We start from the raw sequence: 21216 nt of genomic DNA, 5'->3' as shown, positions 1-21216 counted from the left end.
GTCACGTTGTACTTTTTGTTAGTGTTAAACCATATCTTCTGTCTCTCTGATCCACTGCCTCCTTTTCCTCTTCCTCATGCCATATCTTAAGAATGTATTTTTAATATAAATCTTGTGGATTTAAACATCACAATAAATCATGGGACCTAATACTGATCACTGCTTTTTACTTGAAAGAAGTGTCATTGCGTTAAGATAACGGAATTACAGAAAACGGCTTAGCTCAGAATTTTTTGTCTTTGTATGCCCTATACCTGGTGCTCTTTTGTAACTGCGCCCTTCCTTTGTGCCCAGGATGGCCATGTTGAAGTGGCCAGGTTACTTCTGGACAGTGGCGCACAAGTGAATATGCCTGCTGATTCCTTTGAGTCCCCACTGACGCTGGCTGCCTGCGGGGGGCACGTGGAGCTAGCAGCGCTGCTCATTGAGCGTGGTGCCAACTTGGAAGAGGTCAACGATGAAGGCTATACACCGCTCATGGAAGCAGCTAGAGAAGGGCACGAAGAGATGGTGGCCTTGCTTCTGGGTCAAGGTAGCGCTCCCAGTCATAAACGTGCAGCTTGTGAAAAGATACAGACTAGAAGTCGGTGGGGTATTTTTAAGAGTATGAATATAGCAGATTTCCATTACTTTTTCTATAGGAGTTAACTCAGTAAGTAGTTTATAACATACCTAAGAAACATGCTGAAAGGGAGCTTACTGCAGGTAGGAAGAGCCTTGGATTTGGAGTCAGAACATCCAGGCTCAAATCCTGGCTCTGCCATTTACTTCCTGTCTCACCTTGGAAAAATCACTTAACCTTTCTTCATTGAGAGGCTGAGCTGGGTGATTTCTCTGGTCCTTAAACCCTAAATCTAACTTTTCCATGATTTACTATAATTCAATTAAACCATGTTATAGTAAAAGCTTGATATATTTCTGTTGTCATTCCCCTCTTCCCCCTTTCATTATTTTATTTTATTTTATTTTATTTTTTTGCTTTTTGGAGGGCAATTGGGGTTAAGTGACTTGCCCACGGTCACACAGCTAGTTTTTGTGTTAAGTGTTTGAGGTCAGATTTGAACTTAAGTCCTCCTGACTCCAGGGCCAGTGATCTATTCACTGTGCCACCTAGACACCTCTTTCCCATTTCATTATTGATGTTTTTGATAATGCTTCATTTTGACAATAGGAAAAAGTAACTGGAAGTTTAAATATATTTTTCAGTCTTTATTTCCATGCTGATACAGTTTTCTTTTGTCACATGGCAAAATGTAAGCTTCTTTGAACTTCACTCTTGAAATAAAGGCTGTGTGGGAACATTTTCAGTGTCTAAAAATATAAGAAAAAATATTTTTCATTCTTGACCAATTTAAAATATTACCTATATTTAATTTGTTTAGGAAACAAAAATGTATTCTTGGATAAAGTGTGTTGAATTTGATCTATGGCCTCCATTTACGTGAATTTGATCAGATTTCAGAATTGGAACTTTGATGCTCCAGTTTATTCTATTCAAAATGTAATCTTCCATTGTGTGTTTGGATGCGTAAATGAGATACTTATATAATTTGGATTGTTATTTTTTGGAAAATTAATTGCACAAAACATTTTGGTGTCATTTTATATATTGTATGACTGTTTAATGATATTTTTAACAGTTTTAAAAAATATTTGGTCATGAGCCATTTTTCTTTTTTTTTTTCTACTTATTTCTTTAGAACTGGGCCACCCCAATTCATATTTCCAGTGGTTAAGCAGAGTTTTCACATATGATGCAATATGTAGAATTCTTTTGTCTATATAGAACACTATTTTAATATTTTTCTTTACCTTTAGTAAGTTTACTACGGTAGGGGAGATATAATTATATGCTCACTATATTTAACTTAGTATTTTGCAGTATTTAAATCAGTTAAGTGTGTGTTTTTTTTAAAGGAAAAGTCTTTCAATGAATCTCTTGAAGAAAGACAGCTTTTAATTAATTGGGATATTGTGTTTCTTTATTAAAGGAGCTAATATCAATGCACAGACAGAAGAAACCCAAGAAACTGCCTTGACGTTAGCTTGCTGCGGAGGTTTCCTTGAAGTGGCAGACTTTCTTATCAAGGCAGGAGCGGACATCGAACTGGGCTGTTCTACCCCTTTGATGGAAGCTGCTCAAGAGGGCCATTTGGAATTAGTCAAATACTTACTGGCAGCAGGTAGGCATTTAACAAGAATTATGGTATTTTGTGTATGTATGTATGTAGGTATGTGTGTATGTATGTACGTATATTTCAGAGAAAATCTTGTAATAGATTATCTTACTCAAAATTTTACAACCTCCTTGTTATACTAAGTATATACTGAATTATTTTCTGCATATTATAGATTAAGTGGTGACTCTACTGTAGTATCAGAAATCAAAACAAATATGCTTTTAGTCAGCTTCATTTTCAGAAAAAGGAATCTCTAAAAAACTTTGAAATAATCAAATTATTTGTCTTTTCATCTAAGAGGATGGGGCTTGTCTATAGAAAATTTGCCTATGTTTTATATGGAAGTAACACAATACACTGTTTACTGTTGTTTCAGGAGCAAATGTACATGCAACAACAGCAACAGGAGACACAGCATTGACATACGCTTGTGAAAACGGACACACTGATGTAGCAGATGTGTTACTTCAGGCAGGAGCAGATTTGGTGAGCTCTCTTACCTTCTTTCAGTCCTGTTTTGAGAAAGAGAAAAAAAAGATGAATTTAAGTCACCAAAATAAATTAAAAAGCATTGATAATGGACTCATGTCCTGGGCACTGAGCTGAGCCCTGGGGTTACAAACACAAGCGAGCAGACTAGATGTTGACCTTCAGGAGCTTATCTTTTGATGGCAACGAGAGCATACCTTTAGTCCAAGTGGTACTTCCAACAGTAACCCCTTCCACAGCATCCTTGACAAGTGCTCAGCCAGTTGGCTTGAGAAGCACCAGGGAGGGAAGCCAGCCACTTCCAGAGGCAGCCAGTTCCTCTTTAGGACACCTCTGATCATCAGGATGTTTCCCTGTACTTTGCCTGTGAATTTACCTCTTTGCACATTCTCTGCCCTTTTTTTGATCCTACTTCTTTCACCTGAAACCAAGCAGATGAAATTTTGTGTGTGTGTGGCATCCCTTGCAGGTGGCTGTCATGTCCTGATTGAGTCTTCTCTTTTGCATGTTCAACAATCACTGTTCTGCCCAAACGAAGGGAATTTAAGACCTTTCACCATCCAGGTTGCCCTCCAGATTATCAGTGTCTTTTATAAAATGAGGTACTCAGAACTGGTTGTAGTTTTCTTGATGTAGTTTGATAAGGATAGGGCATGAAAATCTCCTAAATGGTGGATAATTTAAAAAAAAATACATATTCAAAAATTTCATTAGTTTTTTGAGTGGTCTTAGTATTTGTTGGTTTTATATATCCTCATATTTTTCAGGAAAATTCCTTTCTGGCCAAAGTTAGTGTGAACTATAGTTCTGTCATCATGTGGGTTGGCCTTTGTTTTTCCTTGGAAAGTATCAGTACTCATCATCTGGACTTGATTGGCTTAGGGATTAAGGTTTTGGTTAGCTTCTCTCTCTCTTCCTGGTATTTTGAGTGCAAAACAGGCCCTGTAGCTCAGGTTTATCTGGCTGACCAGTAGAGGAAGGGGAGGACCTGTCAGCTGAATTAGGTCCATGCCTTAGGTGTGTATCTTTGTTACACAAAAGAGTGTAGGGCCGAGTGAATTTTATCTTAAAGATTCAGCCCAATTCTCTTAGCTTGTCCATAGCTTTATAAATCCTGAATGTCAGAAAATCATAGGTAATCTAAAGTGTTAGCTCTTAGTGAAATCCCTAGGTCACTCCGTGGATGTACAGTGCTAGGCTTGGTGTCAGGACGACCTGCCGCCTACTGGCTGTGTGACCTTGGGCAAGTCACTTAACCTCTGTCCAAATTTCATCAACTGTGAAACAGGAGTAATAATAGCATCCATCTTACAGAGTTCTTTTATGAGGATCCAATGAGATAATAGTTACAAATCATTGAGCACAGCCTTTGGCACTTACTAAGTAGACACTATGGAAATGCTAGCTGCTGTTATCATTATTATATTTGATGAACATACCATCTATGTCTTTATCTAAGGCAGTGATTTAAAAAATATTAAATAGTAAAGGGAAAAGAACTCCAAAGGCATCCAATAACGCTTTGTGATTTTCTTTTGAAAGAGCAAATGAAATTCGCCTTCCTTTAATTTCATTTTTTCCCTTTAAAAATTATTCATTTTTTAACATTTTTTCTTTTAAAATTTTGACTTTGAGATTTTCTTCTGATCACCTCTCCCCTACCCATTAAAAAGGCAGATCATGTGATAGCAATTTTATATATGAAATCATGTAAAGCATATTTCCATATTAGCCATATGGCAAAAAACAAAAAAAGAAAGTGAGAAAATTATACTTCAGTTTGCATTTAAGAGTTCTGCAGTTCCCTCTCCGGGGGTAGATAGCATTTTTACATCGTGAGTCCTTTGCAATTGTCTTGAATAGTTGTGTTGATCAAAGTGGCTGAGTCTTTTCACAGTTGATCATTGTTACAACATTGCTGTTACTGTGCACAGTGATCTTTGAGTTCTCACTTTATCTTGAATCAGTTCCCATAGATTGGGGCAATTTTTTTCTTAAAACCATCTCCCTCATCATTTTTTATTGTATAGTAGTACTTCTTCACAGGCCTCCCTTCCTCACTTCATATGCCACAACTTGTTCAGCCATTCCCCAACTGATGAGCATCCCCTCAATATTCAATTCTTTGTCACTACAACAAGAGCTGCTATAAATATTTTTGTACAAATAGGTTCCTTTCCCTTTTCCTTGATGTCTTTGGTATATAGACCTAGAAGTGGTTTTGCTGGTTCAAAGACATATCCACAGTTTTATATCCCTTTGGATACATGGCTTTAATTTCTTCTGAAAACTGCCTGTTCATGTCCTTTTACCATTTATCAGTTTGGGAATGGCTCTTTATAAATTTGACCCAGCTTTCTATATATTTGACAAATGAGGCCATTAATAATTAAGAGAAACTTGTAAAAAAAATTAGAAAAATGTAGTCTTTCTGATCATTGTTCATTTATGTGTATTTTTGTTTTGTTTTGTCTGTGATTATGATGTCCAGCCCTGCCCTCTTCACTTTAGCTGAAGCATAATAGACTCTGCTCCAGCCCTTCATTTCAGCTCTGTGTGTCTTTCTGTTTTTGGTGTGCCTCTTGAACACAGCATATTGTTGTATTCTAGTTTTCAATCCAGGCTGCTGTCCACTTCACTCTGTGGGTTAGCTGGTCCTAATGGTCACTAACTGTATTTTCCTCTATCCCTTTATCCCTTCCCTCCTTTCCCATCTCTCTCTCCCTCTCTCCCCCTCTCCCCCACCCCTTCCAAGTCTGTCATGCTTCTGATCACTGAATTTTTGTGCTTCCTCATTTGGCCTATTATGCTTTTAGAGGAGTTCTTTTCTTCAGTGAATTTTGTACCTCCTTTACCATTGGGCGAATTCCATTTAAGGTGTTATTTTCTTCAATATTTTTTGTGCTTTTTATCAAGTTGTTAATTCTCTTTTCATAATTTTCTTGCATCACTCATTTCTTTTCCCATTTTTCCTCTACCAGTCATCTCTTTTTTTTAATACTTCCTGGAATTTTTGGAGGGCCTGCATCCAGTTAGCTTTTTTCTTTAAGGCTTTGTTTTAGCTCTTTTCATATTGTTGTCTTCTTTGGAGCTTATTTATATCTTGGTCATCTCTGCCATCAGGGTAGATTTCTTTTTCTTTTTTTTTCCATGGTAGATTTTTATGGTCTCTCCTTCCTTCCTTCCTTCCTTCCTTCCTTCCTTTCTTCCTTCCTTCCTTCCTTCCTTCCTTCCTTCCTTCCTTCCTTCCTTCCTTCCTTCCTTCCTTCCTTCCTTCCTTCCTTCCTTCCTTCCTTCCTTCCTCCCTCCCTCCCTCCCTCCCTCCCTTTCTTCTTTCCTTCCTTCCTATTTTTTGTCATTTGCTCATTTTTCCAGTCTGTTTCTTGACTTGGCACTTTATGTTCAAGTTGGGCTCTGCTCAGCTGGGGGTGGGGAAATACTGTGCCAAACTAAGCTTTTTTGTTGCTTTCAGAGCTAGTTCTGGCATCTACAAGTTTTTGGTGCTTCTAAGGTAATGTGGTCCTGAGAGAGGTGTGTGATCACTGATCTTCTCTAAGCTCTGGGCCCTTGCTCCCTTGCAGCCACGGATGCTAATGCTTCTTTTGACCCTTAAATTGTTACCAGGGCCTCTGGTCTGTTGTGACTCATCACAAGTGCTCCTCTCTGCTGTGGAACTACAGTCCAGAGCTGCTTATGGGCAGTGGAGTTGCCAATCAATGCGGGCTACACTCATGCCAGTAAAGGGTCCTTTGTAATCCCTTTCTGACCAGTTTATCTGAGCCCCTTACTGTTTCTGGGCTCACAGCTCTCTAAGACGGTGCTGCCTCTAAGGCTTACTACTGGTATTACAGACCTTTCCTGTGGGCCTTCTAAAATTGTCTTAGGCCAGAAAAAAACCTCTGGCCTTTTTGTTGGCTCTCTCGCTCCAAAATTGGATTTAAGGTATTCTTCTGAAGTTTTTTGGAGATGTTATGAGTCTTCATCTGTACCCTGCTATCTTGGCCCATGATTAGGCTTGAATACGTACTTATTTTCTAGTACTTTTATAGGAATTAACTCAAAATCTCCAGTTTTATTCCTCATCTCGTTTCCCCTTTGTCTTAGATATGCAGGTCTGTTTTCTCTCCTGAGCTCAAATCTGATAATTGCCTATTTAACACCTGAAATTGATTGTTCTCTAGCCATATGTATTCAGCATGTCCTAAATGGTCCATATCATTTTCCCCAAACACACCTTTCTCACTTATTTCTATTTCTGTCGAGTGTACCACCATTCTTCCAGGTTTATACACCTTGGGATCTAACTTTTTCATTGTTCACTAGTCATCACTTCTTCTCTGGCTATTGCCTTTTAATTAGTCTCCCAGTCTGCCCTGTCTCTCTTTTTTCATCACAGCGTCCACGTATCTGTGAGATCAGTATTTTAAAAGCGCTTCACTTTTTTGCTCTTGCAGATTTGATTTTCTGTTGCTTTTTAGATAAAGTGCCAGCTCCTTGGTTAGGCACTAGCCTGTCTTCCCAGACATTTCCCATTTCACCTCATTCATTACTCTGTCTTCTAGCCACATTGGTGTACATGACGGTTGCTTTCATATTCCTGTGTGCCTTTTGCAGGTTATTCCTTGAAATACATTCCCTCCTTACATGAGTTTCAGAGTCGTCTCTGTTTTCCTTCAGAATTCAGTTAAAGTGTCACTTCCTGTTGGAAACCGATGCTAGCTTTCCCCTCTTTCATCCCAACTACCCCTTCCCCTCTTATTATCACCTTCCTCTCTGCACATATCGTTTCTCTGATAAAAGTAAGCTCTTTGCTAGTAGGGACTTGGAAGATTCTTATTTTATTTACCAGCCACCCAGTTCAATAAATACTTGTTGAATGAATATTTTGTTTTTATCTGTGTACCTGATGCATTTTCTCACAAAGAATGTAAACTCTTTGAAGATGAGAACAATTTTCTTTGTAACACGAGGACCCCAGTACAGTGTAAGTGCTTGCTGAATGCATTGCCTCCTGAATGGACTTGGCAGGGAGAGGATTTAACTCTAGTGAGGGGAAACTAGGAAACTGAAAACACGAAACTAAGGAAGAAGCTTATATATAAAAAAGAAAATTCTATAGGACTAAGGAGTAAGAAGATTGTACCCATAATTCCTTCTTTCTCTTTTCTTCCCTCTCCTCCCCCCCCTCCCCCCATCCCATTTAGGAACAAAATTCAGATTTACTTTTTAAGTATTTGACATTGGGGGAAAACTGATGTAATACCTTTATAGTATTTCTTTGTTTTGGAAATGGTGAAATTCTTATTAATTGGGCTCTGTTCTGCCTGTCTGAAGATAAGGACACCACAGTGGGAAAGTTGGAATGAAGCAGTGGGGACTGAGAGATAAGGAGAGCCAAGATGAGAGGCAGGAGAGAGGCCTGGTGGCATGGAGTGAAAGGCTAATCATGTTAATGTAATGATCGCTCTTCCCATCACAAGCTGTAGGATTCCTTTGTAAGAGAAACTAAAGTTGAGCCCAACTAACTAGAAGCAGGTGCATAGGAGAAAATGGGGAAGGGTTTTTGATTAGATCATTGTACAGTGCTTAACCCTTTTATCCTTTATATCGAATCTTGAATTTAATATTAAATGTATAGGAATAATCCTGTTATATATATGTGTCATCACAGGCTGTTACATTTGATATTTTCTTAATATTCTTTTTAAAATAGGAACATGAATCTGAAGGTGGAAGAACTCCGTTAATGAAAGCTGCAAGAGCTGGTCATGTGTGTACTGTTCAGTTTTTGATTAGCAAAGGTAGGTTTTGGTGCTGGTAATGGTGGAAATCTATTTAAATATAAGGGTCACACTTGCCTCCATATTCCCTGAGAGTAGTAGATGGGCTGTGATAATTTTTTTGGGGGGAGAAAAAGGGGGAAAGGCAGGGCAGTTGGGGTTAAGTGACTTGCCCAAGGTCACACAGCTAGTAAGTGTTTAGTGTCTGAGGTCGAATTTGAACTCAGGTCCTCCTGCCTTCAGGGCCGGTGCTCTATTCACTGCGCCATCTATCCGTCCCAGGCAGTGACGATTATTTAAATTAGACTACAGTAAGGAGCTTATATAAATGCGTATTTAATTTCTGGCTTTTGAACTCCCCTGCAGCAGTGTCTGTTCCTACAGGAGATTCTGGGCAGTCACTGAATTAAAAGCATGACTTGCATCTAGGTAGCTATGTGGCACAATGGAGGGCATACTGGTTTTGGATTTGGGATGTCTGAGTGAAAATCCTGCCTTGGTCACTTCCTAGCTCTTTGTCTGTTAATGGGGAGGACAGATGGATCATATCAGTGGGTTGTGGTGAGAGTCTGATGATATAGGTGAGACATATAGCCCCAGTACCCTCATAGGGGGGTGGCCAGGTAGCACAATGAGTAAGAGCACCGGCCCCAGTGTCAGGATGACCTGGGGTTCAAATCCGGGCGCAGACACTCAGCACCACACCCAGAAATAACTGGCTGGGTAACCTTGAGCAAGTTACTTAACCCCGATTGCTTTAAAAAAAAAAAATTATAGGAAATCCCTTCCCTGGCACTCTTTCCTCTACTGCTTCTCCCTGTTGACTTGCCCTACAGTCAGCTCTGTCCTGACACAAATCTTGTCCTTTTCTCTTCTGCCCATCTCAGTCTTTATCAGGATGCACCTGTTTGATGCTTCTTGGTCTCTGTGCTGTCACCCTTATTCCTCCTTCCTTTCCCTTAATCTCTGCAGAAGAAAGCTCAATATTCAGGGCAGTTGTTTTTTTCTTTTGAAGCACATGTATGGAGTGCTTCAGTACTCAAGATAACATTGCTTATAAAGAGAAAAACAAGAAGGTGACATTGTTGGCATGAAAGCCAGGATCAGGAGGATAGTGGTGGGCCTTCCAAAGCCCCAGAATGAAAAGGGGGTGAGTGAGAAAGGCCTCCATAGTCTTCTCAGGGAGGGCTTTTTTTTTTTTTTAGACCTGTTTTTTTCTTGCCCCAGTTTCTCACCTTTGAATGTATGTTGCTGTCACTAGGTCCTGGCAAGTATAAAAAGGTGCTTCTCCTTTTCCCACCATTTCTATTGGAAGAAATTATGTCAGCCAAATTAGATACATAAATACTTATCTCTTCTTGGTTTTTAAGTTTGACTCTGCCTGTATTTATCATTTTTCTAGTTACTGATGAACCTTTTCTATCATAGTTGGTACATGTCCGTGATCTTTTCCTAATCAATACTTGTAATAATAACATTTTTAAAAACCTGTTATTTTTATCAATTTATCCCATATAATCTTTGAATTTTATAGCTGAGAAATATTGAGAAGTTATCTGTTCCAGTTTCATCCTTTTAACAATTGAGAAAATTGGGTCCCAAAGGGGTTAATGCTTATGTCATGAGTTTTAAAATTAAACATAAGTATCCACTGTAAGGGCAGGTAGTAAATGTTTGAGTAATGTTGAAGTAATGCATGGGTTTAAAATTAAAGGCATTTTGGAATAATGAAAAGCGTGTCCTGGGCATGGGGTCAGAGATCTGCGTTTAGTCATCTTTGTCCTTGTGTAAGAGTCCTTGGTGACTGAGAATTTACTACAAATCCCAAAACTGGTTGTGATCCCTAAGAAAAACGAGTTTACACACTGGGAATTCTCACTGATGAAATCACAAATTCTTTTAAAAATTGTTTAGTGCACCCCTAACACTCCTCATAAACTCCTTGCGTACTCAGTAACAAGTCACTTCTGTCTCCCAATCAGTTTCCTTCTTTGTATAATGAGGGGATTGGATCACATGTTCTCCAAGCTTCCTTTTCAGCTTTTTATTTGTATGATTTTATGGTCCCATATTCTCACCTGTGCTACTGATGCCACCATTAAATTGCATATCTATTATATAGGGGTAAGAACATGGAATTTAGAGTTAGGGAGCAGAGCTTTTGATACACTTTTGGCATTAAAATATTCTTGCTGTGTGCTTCTGGATATGCCAGTTGTCTGGATTTCAGTTTCCTTATTTTTTATTAATTCATTGTTCTACTTGATTTTTGGAACCTCTTTCTCTGATTTCTGACTCCGTGACCTCCTGTATTCGCTTTTTTATTCAAATTCCTTTGATTTTTAATCTTTAACTGAACATCCTTTTTATTTGTTATACTTCCCTAATTCTGGACTTGGAATCAGGACAGACCTTGATTCAAATCCAACTGCTGTGGCTGAGTAGCTGGGAGCTGATAATGGGCAAGTCCCCTAACTTAACTGAGCCCAATAACACCTGTGAAACCTTCCTCATAATTTGATTGTGAGAATCAAATGACATCATGTCTGTTAAGTGCTTTGCCTGCCTCACAGGTCTATGTAAATGTCAGTTATTGTGCAGTCGAACTAATGAAGCATTCTGAGCATAAATCAAGCTTCATTTGCCAACAAAGATTTTGGACATTACTTGGAAATAAAACCCTTTCTTACCTGAATTACTCTTTTAAACTTTTGTCTCTCAGGAGCCAATGTGAACAGGACCACAGCGAACAATGATCATACGGTGTTGTCCCTGGCTTGTGCTGGTGGCCACCTGGCCGTGGTGGAGTTACTCCTGGCTCATGGGGCTGACCCAACTCACAGACTCAAAGTATGTAACTCAGGTGTTAAACAGAGTGTTTAAGATGCTTTGTTGTTCTTAACGAAGTGGTATCTTCTTGGTTTTCTGAGTCAGCCCCCTTTGGAAGCCTTTTTACTCCTTACCAGGAGAATATTTTTAAAGGCATAAAGTACAAAGAATTGCAACTGATTATTTTGAAATACAGTTATCAAAATATATGTGTTTTAGGGGCGGCTAGGTGGCTCAGCAAGTAAGAGTACCGGCTCCAGTGTCGGGATGACCTGGGGATCAAATCTGGGCTCAGATACTTAGCACCACACCCAGAAATAACTGGCTGTGTAACCTTGAGCAAGTTACTTAACCCTGATTGCTTTAAAAAAATAAATAAATAAAATATATGTGTTTTTAAGAAAAAATATACAGCTCAAGAACTCCAGGTTTAGAATTCTTTAATACTGGTAGAGAGAGATGGAATATACTTCCTTGATTTTTGTTACTTTTGAAACTATTAACAGCTAGAATAAGTCAACTATTAGAATTATTTGGTTTTAGAAATTATGCCAGTCAAGTTAGATACATAAATATTTATCTCTTCTTGGTTTTTAAGTTGGAGACTGCCTGTATTTATTATCACTTTTTCTAGTTACTGATGGGCCTTTTCTATTATAGCTCGTACATGTCCGTGATTTTTTCCTAATCAATACTTACAATAGTATTATTTATTAAAAACCTGTTTGCAAGTACAATTAATGTAAATGTATCTTGAGTATATTGGAATCAAAAGCATTTCTACCATTTTCTTTCAGTTTTACTTCATTTTCAGATATGAGATTGTGAGAATGTACATTCTAATAGTGAGAAAATAAAATTCAGTTTAGTTGTTGACCACTCACAAGAATGAATACCATTACAAAAATATAGTATATATAACAAAATGTATGGTTTGTTAATATTTACATTTGCAGTGTCGCAGAGCAATGACTCAGAATTTTTTTACAAAAAGTTTTGGATGGAACTGTGGCTCAATTTGTCCTCTTCAAAATGAGATTTACCTTGCTGTCCTATTTCTTAGGATTTGCCTGTAATGTAATATTTTACAGAATTCCTTTTCTTCTACTGTGTCCATCCTTCTCTCCTTTTAGGATGGCTCAACAATGTTGATTGAAGCAGCTAAAGGTGGCCATACAAGTGTCGTTTGCTATCTTCTGGATTATCCCAATAATTTGCTCTCTGCTCCTCCACCTGATGTCGCCCAGTTGACCCCCCCTTCCCATGATTTAAATCGGGTAAGACTCAGAGCTAATGCATTATGTATTATTTGATATTCTATAATTGATGACTATTTTAACCTAAATTAGCTTTTTTTACATAGATTCTTTCTCCAGACAAATTTTCCATATGCTTTTTGAAAAACATTTATAATTTATTGTTATTACATTTATTTGTAACCCATAAAATTTATTGAAAAGCACAAAGATCTTGTAGTGTCTTTTTGCTCACCTTGGAGTCATGAAGACTTGGCTTTGAGCTTCACTCCCAGACAGAAGCCACGAATGAAACTTGGGTATTTATCTCTCAGTGAGCTAATATATGTGTAGCACTTGTCCACCTTAAAATGCTTTATAAGTGTCAGCTATTAAGTGTGCCATTTGATCTGATACTCCACCACACAACTTGGCAAAGGTTTTAGAGAGTTTGTTGTCGCAACATTTTCCATGTTATTTAGATGCAGGTATGAGAATAAAGGGCATATGCTTAATTGATGTATACCATTGTAGGCTCCTCGTGTCCCTGTGCAAGCATTGCCCATGGTGGTCCCCCCACAGGAGCCTGATAAGCCCCCTGCCACTGTGGCTGCTACACTTCCCATCAGGAACAAAGGTCAGTTCTTTTTCTGTCAACTCTTTTAAAATGTTTTGTAGGTTGAAACCAAAGAAATAAAAAAGTAAGATGCTTATTTTTTAAAGTGACTTTTCATGCCAAATGGCTGTTGGAAAAACTAAGGTGATTTGGGAAATTTTTTTTTATAACAAGAAATACTCTTTCTTGAGGGCCAAAAGAAAGCGTGAGGGGGAGAGAGAATTTTAAAATAGTGAATTTGTGCTAAAATTCCAACTTGAGGATTTGGTTGCTCAGTACGTATGGAATAGCTCATCCTTCATGCTATTTTGATTAACCATTATTTCCCCCAAATAATTAGTCGTTTGTACTTCTCTATAAGGTGCTAAACTGGGTATAATTTGCTTAAAGCAGAGTCTCTTCAAACTCTGCAAGGTATTAGATTTAATATCCTGCATCAGAAATTTTCAAAGTGCTGCTTTTGATGCAAATTTTATATTTGGATCAGTTACTTCAGATTCACGTGTTTTCACTAGAATTTTCCTTAGATCCATTATCTGACTTAAAGTTAGGATCTTGTACATATCTTTCCGAGTCCTGTTCTCCCCTCCTCCTCCCAACATTTCAACTATCAGTTTGAAATTGCTTTTATTTTTTAAAAGTTTTACCTGAAAAGGTGTTGTGTTTTTTTTTTAAAGTGTGAGGATGGTTGTGTTCTTTTTTTTTTCTCTTATTACCCATATGACTACTACATATTTCTTCCACCTGATGTTTTCAGTCCTGACTCCTATTCTGCAGCACTTTTTTCTGTTGGTGGGTGTCACAGGCCATTGATGCCACACCTATGGCCAGGTCACTTTATTGGCCTGGCTGCTGACGGGTAGGTGACATAAGCCATCTATCATTGTTTCTTCCAGGATGGCCACATCATATTCTCTACTGGTGTGAACATATTTAAATTCATGTCCTGAAACTCCAACAAAGACATATCAATTGGATTTAATTTCCCATAACTTTTAGTGATTCTGGAACTGTTTTGGGTTGAAAAAGAACCAGATTCTTAAATGTGGAGAGGGAAAGAAAATAACACCTTAAATTAAATATCCTTATAATGATAATTTCAAAAATAATTTTTTTCCTATACTCTTTGGCAGTATTTTCCTGTTTGCAGTGGAATTTTACTTTCCTTTATTACCAGATATCAAGAGCTTCTCTGGGCCTATTTCCTCATTTCTAAAATGAGGGGGGGTTGAACTAGATGATTTCTAAAGTCCCTTCCAGCTTACAGTCCTATGATCATATGATCTACATGCTTTCAAATTGTAGCTTGGTTTGCACCAGTTAGATGCCACAAAGCTAAATATAAGTACTCTTGGTTTTCACTTATATAATTCTTCAGTAATCTTGAAGTGAATTTCTAAAGTATGTGTATAATCCATACATCTCTTGGATTGGTGATAGAGTAGAAGGTGTTATTTGCTTATAATCACATACAGTACATTTCCACCTTCTGTGGGTTTGATCCGCCACTAAAATCCTCCCCTGATGCCTCCTCGTGGCATCGAGGTCACCCTGGGCTCTCGAAGGCTGTGCCAGTAGAGCACAAGCTCTGTCAGGTCTTACCAAGCTGGAAAGCCTTCAAGGATGGTCGGGGGATAGATGGTTTATCTGTCACCCGAGGACCAGCCTAGTTAAGTTTGGAAAGACTCATCACCAGATAGTTGGCCATGAGGTGATGGATTTTTTTTGGCCACGACAACTCATGAAACAGTCTTCTAAAATATAGAGAGGGTTGCGATCTGCATCGGTGGAGGGTGTACCCACACCAATGAAATCATGGATCCTTGAAGTATGGATTTGATAACTTGGTGCATAACTGTTGGCACTAAGCCTCCCAACAGTAACTCTGTAATGAGGATGCCATTCATGTGCACTTCTGAGGGGGTTTCTTTTTCACACAGCTGCTTCTAAACAAAAGTCCAGCAGCCATTTGCCAGCTAACAGCCAGGATGTACAGGGTCACATCACCAGTCAGTCTCCCGAGAGCATTGTAGAAGAGGCTCAGGGCAAGTTAACAGAACTGGAACAGCGGATCAAAGAAGCCATAGAAAAGAATGCACAGCTACAGACCTTGGAGCTGGCTCATGCTGACCAACTTACCAAGGAGAAGATCGAGGAGCTGAACAAGACAAGAGAGGAGCAGATTCAGAAGAAACAAAAGATTCTGGAGGAGCTGCAGAAAGTGGAGCGAGAGTTGCAGCTGAAAACACAACAGCAGCTAAAAAAGCAGTATCTGGAGGTGAAAGCCCAAAGAATTCAACTCCAACAACAGCAGCAGCAGCAGCAGCAGCAATCTTGTCAACACCTGGGCCTCCTGACTCCTGTGGGAGTTGGAGAACAGCTTTCAGAGGGAGACTATGCCCGCTTACAGCCAGTGGATCCCATCTTGCTTAAAGATGATCCCCAGCAGAGCGCTGCTCAGATGGGTTTTACACCAATCCAACCTTTGGCGATGCCCCAAGCTTTGCCTCTGGCTGCAGGTTCCTTACCTCCAGGGTCCATCACAAATCTTACAGAACTGCAAGGAGTTATAGTTGGACAGCCCGTACTGGGCCAAGCACAGTTGGCAGGGCTGGGGCAAGGAATTCTGACAGAAACCCAACAAGGGTTAATGGTAGCCAGCCCTGCCCAGACCCTCAATGACACGCTGGATGACATCATGGCAGGTGGGTTGATATTGTTATGAGCAGGTATACAGTATGGTTTGCATAAGGCACAAAGTAAGGGTATGCCAGAACTGTTCCAATTATCAAACTGGAAGGCTATCTTTGGACTTTTGACCCTTGTACAGCAGTAGACATAGTAGTACTGTGTCAGAAGTCCACAGAAAGAAACTTGGGTGGTAATAGGCCAAATGATAGCACAGGCCCATTTCTGCTTTAAAGAAAGTACTTTGGAATACGAAGGACTCCTGCTTCTTTGCTTGACTGGGTAGGCAGGCAGGGTTTTTTGTTTTTGGTTTTTGTTTTTGATTGTTGTCTTTTCTCAATTATTAGAGACAAGGTGTTACCTTTTACATTTGCATTTGCATTAACAAACTAGGAAATCTTTTAAGATATTCCAAATACACCTTCCCAACTGGTTGGATGCTATGTAGATTTAGCTTATTTGCAAGCAGGAATATTTTGGTACAGAGTTCTAGGCTTCAGAAAAGAAAAACTTTTACTTTGATATATTTAAAGTAAGATTATGTGTATCACATCCTGTGAATATAATTATAGTGTACCTCTCTCACCACAACACAGAAATTTTGTGTCCCTACAACATTAATAATGGACTTTTACTGTTTTTCATAGTGAAAAAAATGATTCATTGATATTTTAAAATATACTCTTGTAATTTAGTCACTCCTGGAATGCATAACATTTGTAAATAAAACATTTTCAGAGGATTGTCTCAATTCTCCTAAATTTTAAATGAGTTCACATGTGTAAAACACTCTGCAAACCTGAAAGTACGCTGTCTTTGCTAGCTCTCTACTCAAGACTTAAATTTCTAAAAAGTTCAGCATCAGGAAAGAAAAATAGCATTCCTGAGTAGTGGGGACATAAAGGAGTCAAGTTCTGTCTGTCTTAGAAGAATAATCAAGCTTTTTAAGAATAATCATAACAATAAAGCACCATTTAAGGGAGAAATAGTCGAATGATTTTTAGAAACACTTTCATATTTTTTTTTCCTGAAGGCAAAATGTATACAGGCTTGTATGACTAAACTGACTTGTTTTGCCAAAGTAATTTATTGTTAGTAAAACATCATTTAACCAGGCTTATAAATAAATTTATTGCACAAATATACACATAGCTTTTTAGTGAAAGTCCACAGAATAAATTATTCTTAAAATATGATCTGTTAGTAAGGAGGACATTTTTTTGTCCAGTTGCAAAATATGAAATATGCTTCAGTGTCAGTGTAAACCTGTATTACCTCCAGAGTAATTTTGAATTGTGAATATTAGGATTTAAAATATAAAGTCGTTTGAATATTTTGGTAATTTTCTTTTTTTTTTCTTTGTTTTGCTTTTTGGAGGGGAGAAGGCAGGGCACTTGGGGTTAAGTGACTTGCCCAAGGTCACATGGCTAGTAAGCGTTAAGTATCTGAGGCCGGATTAGAACTCAGGTTCTCCTGACTCCAGGGCCAGTGCTCTATTCACTGTGCCACCTAGCTGCCCCATGTTTTGATAATTTTCACCAGAAATTAAAAAAGTAACATAATCTTCACTTATTACTTTAGTATTTCACCCCTTTGGTTCAATTAGTGATGTGTAGAGTTTAAGTCTCATATTTCTTTGACATAGCATAGGTTGCAATAAACCTATATTCTATAATATTATGAAAAAGAAATATTGTCATTATGTAGTCATTGGAATGACATAGTAACTTGTAGCTACATTCACACATTAGTTGTGTGTTAGAAATTGGAGTGATGTCCCACTATTTTTGAAGTTAAACTGAACAGGAAATTTAACCAGATGTTTTGGTATACACCTGTAGTCCCCAGTGCCAGTATGTCTCATAGATGCCATGAGCTCTGTAGTATGGTGAGCCCCCAGGCCCAGGGGGACCACTAGATTACTTGAAGAGTGGCATCGTGCCACAAAGGACTCTTGTTCTTTCAGCCTGGACAAGAGGGAAGATCCAGTTAAAAAAAAAATAGATATAACTATATCATTTTATCATGAATTTAGTTTTAAAAAGTATAACTCTAATTCTTTAAAAGTTCATCTCAAGGATGCTAATTATATTCAGAAAAATAAAAAGGGCCAAGTGCCCTTTAGCTATATAAACACTCGCTTGTAATTTTTGCCATGGTTTGTATTAGAACCTGAAGAAAACTGTCCAGACTAATAATAATTAGCTTTCACTTATCCAGGTTAATGAAGGACCGAGTTATAGATAAGCTAAAACTATGAATAATTTAAAAAATCATACTTGACTTTTTTTTTATGGAACCATAAGTTGCCCATTAAGTTTACAGATGCCAGCAATGGCCTGGCATTTGTACATGTTAAATTCTGACCAGAATCACAGTAGAAACAAAAGGCTTTTACAGTAAAATTGAGATGAATCTTTCTATACAAGGCTACTGATTTACTCCCAAAATAAAAATAAATGAGATACATAAATTTTAAAAGGAACTTAAGATGAACTTAACAGGGTGGGTTTTTTCTTTGTGAGAAAGAGCATTTTATCCACTTTTGAATTTCATAACTGGCCATATAATTTTCTCCCCTAAGTTAGTTGTATGACAAGCACACCTAAATTTCTCACTGTGTCTACTTAAAAAAGAGGGAATGAAGCAAAGAACTAGAAGGAAAGATATGTAAAGATAGAATAAGATTTTTCCAGTCTCATGTATACTTTAGACTTGGTACTTGTGTAGTAAGAATTTGGATGAAAGGTTCCTGCCTGTCGTATGCCCTTCACCATCAGCCACATCTATAACCCGGCCTCTTGTCTTCTCAAACACTTGTACCCTGCCTCCAGCTGGTGCGGTTCCATTCCACTTCTAATTTCTGACTAGCCAAAACCTACCATCTAGCTTACGGTTATCTCTCTCTCCACCCTCCATTCCACTTATTTGTCTCCCCTATCGATTAAATTTATTTTTGCACAATCCACTATTTATTCTTTCCAAGTCCTTTACAGTTCTGCCTGAGTGGCACAGACGATGGATGTGTGTGTGTGTGTGTGTGTGTGTGTGTGTGTGTGTGCGCATGTGCGCTACCTTTCTCCTATAGCCTGCCTTGGTTGTACTTGTTGTTAACTGTGGGGGATGAAGGTGGCCAATGAAACTCAATTTAGAAGCCTTAGTTCTTGAATCAGACCAAATAACATTAGCTGTAGGGACTTGGCCTATAGGTTAGAGATCTCCTGCTCCTACTTAAATAATGCAAAAGCTCTATTTAGCAAAATATATAAATATAACTATGATCTTTTAAAAGTAATTTACTTTTAAAAATTGAAATTTAGATGTTGAATTATTCACTTACCTTTATTAGGATGCTTTATATCACTGAATAAAATTGTGTTTGATCTATTTGAGTTGCTTATTGTATTCCACCATTGTTCATTGTTAGAAAATACTAAGTACTTTATTAGTGTGGAGGCATTCTTTTTGTTTTGAAGCTTGTTTGGGAAAGTGCATTATTAGTCTAGATCTTATTTACCATTTTTTTTTTTGAAAAATATTAGATATATCTATCACATTTTTCTGAACCAAAAATAAAAATGTCAAGGTAGACATGCATTTTTTTCTCTACATGTTCCCAGGTCAGCTCATTTGGATCCCTGAAAATCTGTTTATTATTCAGATAATTTTTTCATTGTCTTTTAAGTAGGCTTAAAGCTGTATATTTACATAATGTTTATTGGTGCTTATATGGTCCTAGGTATTTTAATAGGCTGAGATTTTTATGTAAACAAGATCTTTTAATGAGATCAGTTTTATTCTTTGTGCTTTGTACAGGGTCAAAAAAATTTTCCCTTTGGTTTCATATCCATTTTTTTTTAAGGAAATACTTTAATTTTTGTTAAAAGAAATAAATTGGCTATTCATTAAACATTATGCAGTCATGGACTTTTAAAATACAATAACAAATTAAAGTGTTTACTTAAAGTTCATTCTGGACCTGGGTTTTAGTTTGTGGTCTTCTACTAAATAGTATTGTAAGTTTAGCCAAGGTTGTAGCCCCTTTATTGGGCTTAAGTTCTATCTCTTAAAATAAGGTTAGACAAGATGATTTCTAAAGTACCTTTCAGATTTCAAATTCTATAGTTCTATCATCCATGGTCATGTTATTTTTAATGGTGGTGGTGATGTTGAATTACTCATTTTATTCAGAAAATAAAAATGTTTAAAATATCAGCATTACGATGTACAGTTTGTATATGTTGAGCACCGAGGTATCTTGGTAGTCTTAAAAATGAACTTGACTTTTTACCTAATTCCTTTGATTAGTCATAAAGTTAGTTTTGAAGTAGGCAAACCAGTGGTAATTCACATTGAAGTAATATTGTCTCTTGGAATGCAAGTGATAGTTACTTTTTCTCATGAGCATATACGATGCTTTTTAGCAGTGAAAAGTTGGTTTCCATACTTTAATATAGTGGAATTTTTAATCGGAGGAGGTGGGGCTTGAAGGGAGGGAAGATCTGGGTCTGATCTTCACACACCAGGTCCAGTAGTGACTTGATGAGAGTAACAGTCCTTGATCATCCAGAGACTGCTCTGTACCAGCCTTGGAATTTTACCAGCTAAGAACTGAATCTCCCAAGTTGGGTGTGAAGAAAGGGGCCTGGGTATATCAGAAAATTTTTGGGGTATAATCCAAATTTATTAGCTATATATTTATTTTCTGCATTAGTCTTCTTACATATCACTGGAATTTCTGAAATTATTGCATGGAAAAATGTTCTAAATTATCTTTCACATGAGAAACCACAAACCTGTCTCAAAGACCAGTATTTGTCTCTGATTATAAACAGATACTGAATGCCCTAATGTAGACGATTCCATTACCAGTCTTTATCTCCGGGGAAGATCTCATTCTGTGAGGGAAGCAGTGGCCTAAAGATTGCTTGGCTATAGAGGCCTTCTCCTGAGCAGAATTTATCCTGACAAAATACTGAGAGTCTCACAGTAGAAATATTAACAGTGACGAGGAATACAAATGTTTTGCTCTCGTACTCTTCCCAGTTTGACTGTAATCGAAGCCTTTGCCGTTCTTTGCTAATAAAGCATTTGGTGTCCGGGTGTCACGATTTTAGGTCTGGACGTAGGTTAGGGTTCAGGCAGTTTTCATTTTTCACCAAGTCCACATGCTTCACCATATAATCTGTTCATGTCACTGAATGCTGGACCAGGTCAGTCCTGGGTCTGCTTCAGGTAATAGAGGGCAGGAGACAGTCGCATACGTGGACACTTTCTAATTTTAAATTGCTCCCCAGAATCTAGGAAATAATAAATGAAATCTGAATGTAGAAATTTTTCTTAAAACGAGTACAAGTTTTCTGCTAATTTTTACCTGTGATGTGATGACAGCATTTACC

General features: G+C 37.9%; 1 protein-coding gene across 6 annotated transcripts in view; it reads left to right on the top strand.

Moving 5' to 3' along the window:
* ANKRD17 (ankyrin repeat domain 17) overlaps positions 1-21216 on the top strand; it is a 160720-nt gene that overhangs the window by 85034 nt on the left and 54470 nt on the right. For 4 of the 6 annotated variants that reach the window (XM_069091698.1, XM_069091690.1, XM_069091693.1 and 1 more), the window contains exons 8-15: positions 295-532; positions 1992-2183; positions 2557-2666; positions 8383-8470; positions 11172-11299; positions 12412-12555; positions 13048-13150; positions 15070-15834. In XM_069091698.1, the coding sequence (XP_068947799.1) occupies positions 295-532; positions 1992-2183; positions 2557-2666; positions 8383-8470; positions 11172-11299; positions 12412-12555; positions 13048-13150; positions 15070-15834 (1768 nt within the window). The remainder of the gene's footprint in view (positions 1-294; positions 533-1991; positions 2184-2556; positions 2667-8382; positions 8471-11171; positions 11300-12411; positions 12556-13047; positions 13151-15069; positions 15835-21216) is intronic. The other 2 variants (XM_069091700.1, XM_069091703.1) reach the window with 1 other exon arrangement.

The sequence above is a fragment of the Petaurus breviceps genome, unplaced genomic scaffold (genome assembly GCF_028583685.1).
Source record: "Petaurus breviceps papuanus isolate PSGF00001 unplaced genomic scaffold, PetGlider_PUasm1.0 126, whole genome shotgun sequence".
Taxonomy (NCBI): domain Eukaryota; kingdom Metazoa; phylum Chordata; class Mammalia; order Diprotodontia; family Petauridae; genus Petaurus; species Petaurus breviceps.
This window is presented reverse-complemented; position numbering and strand designations above follow the sequence as displayed.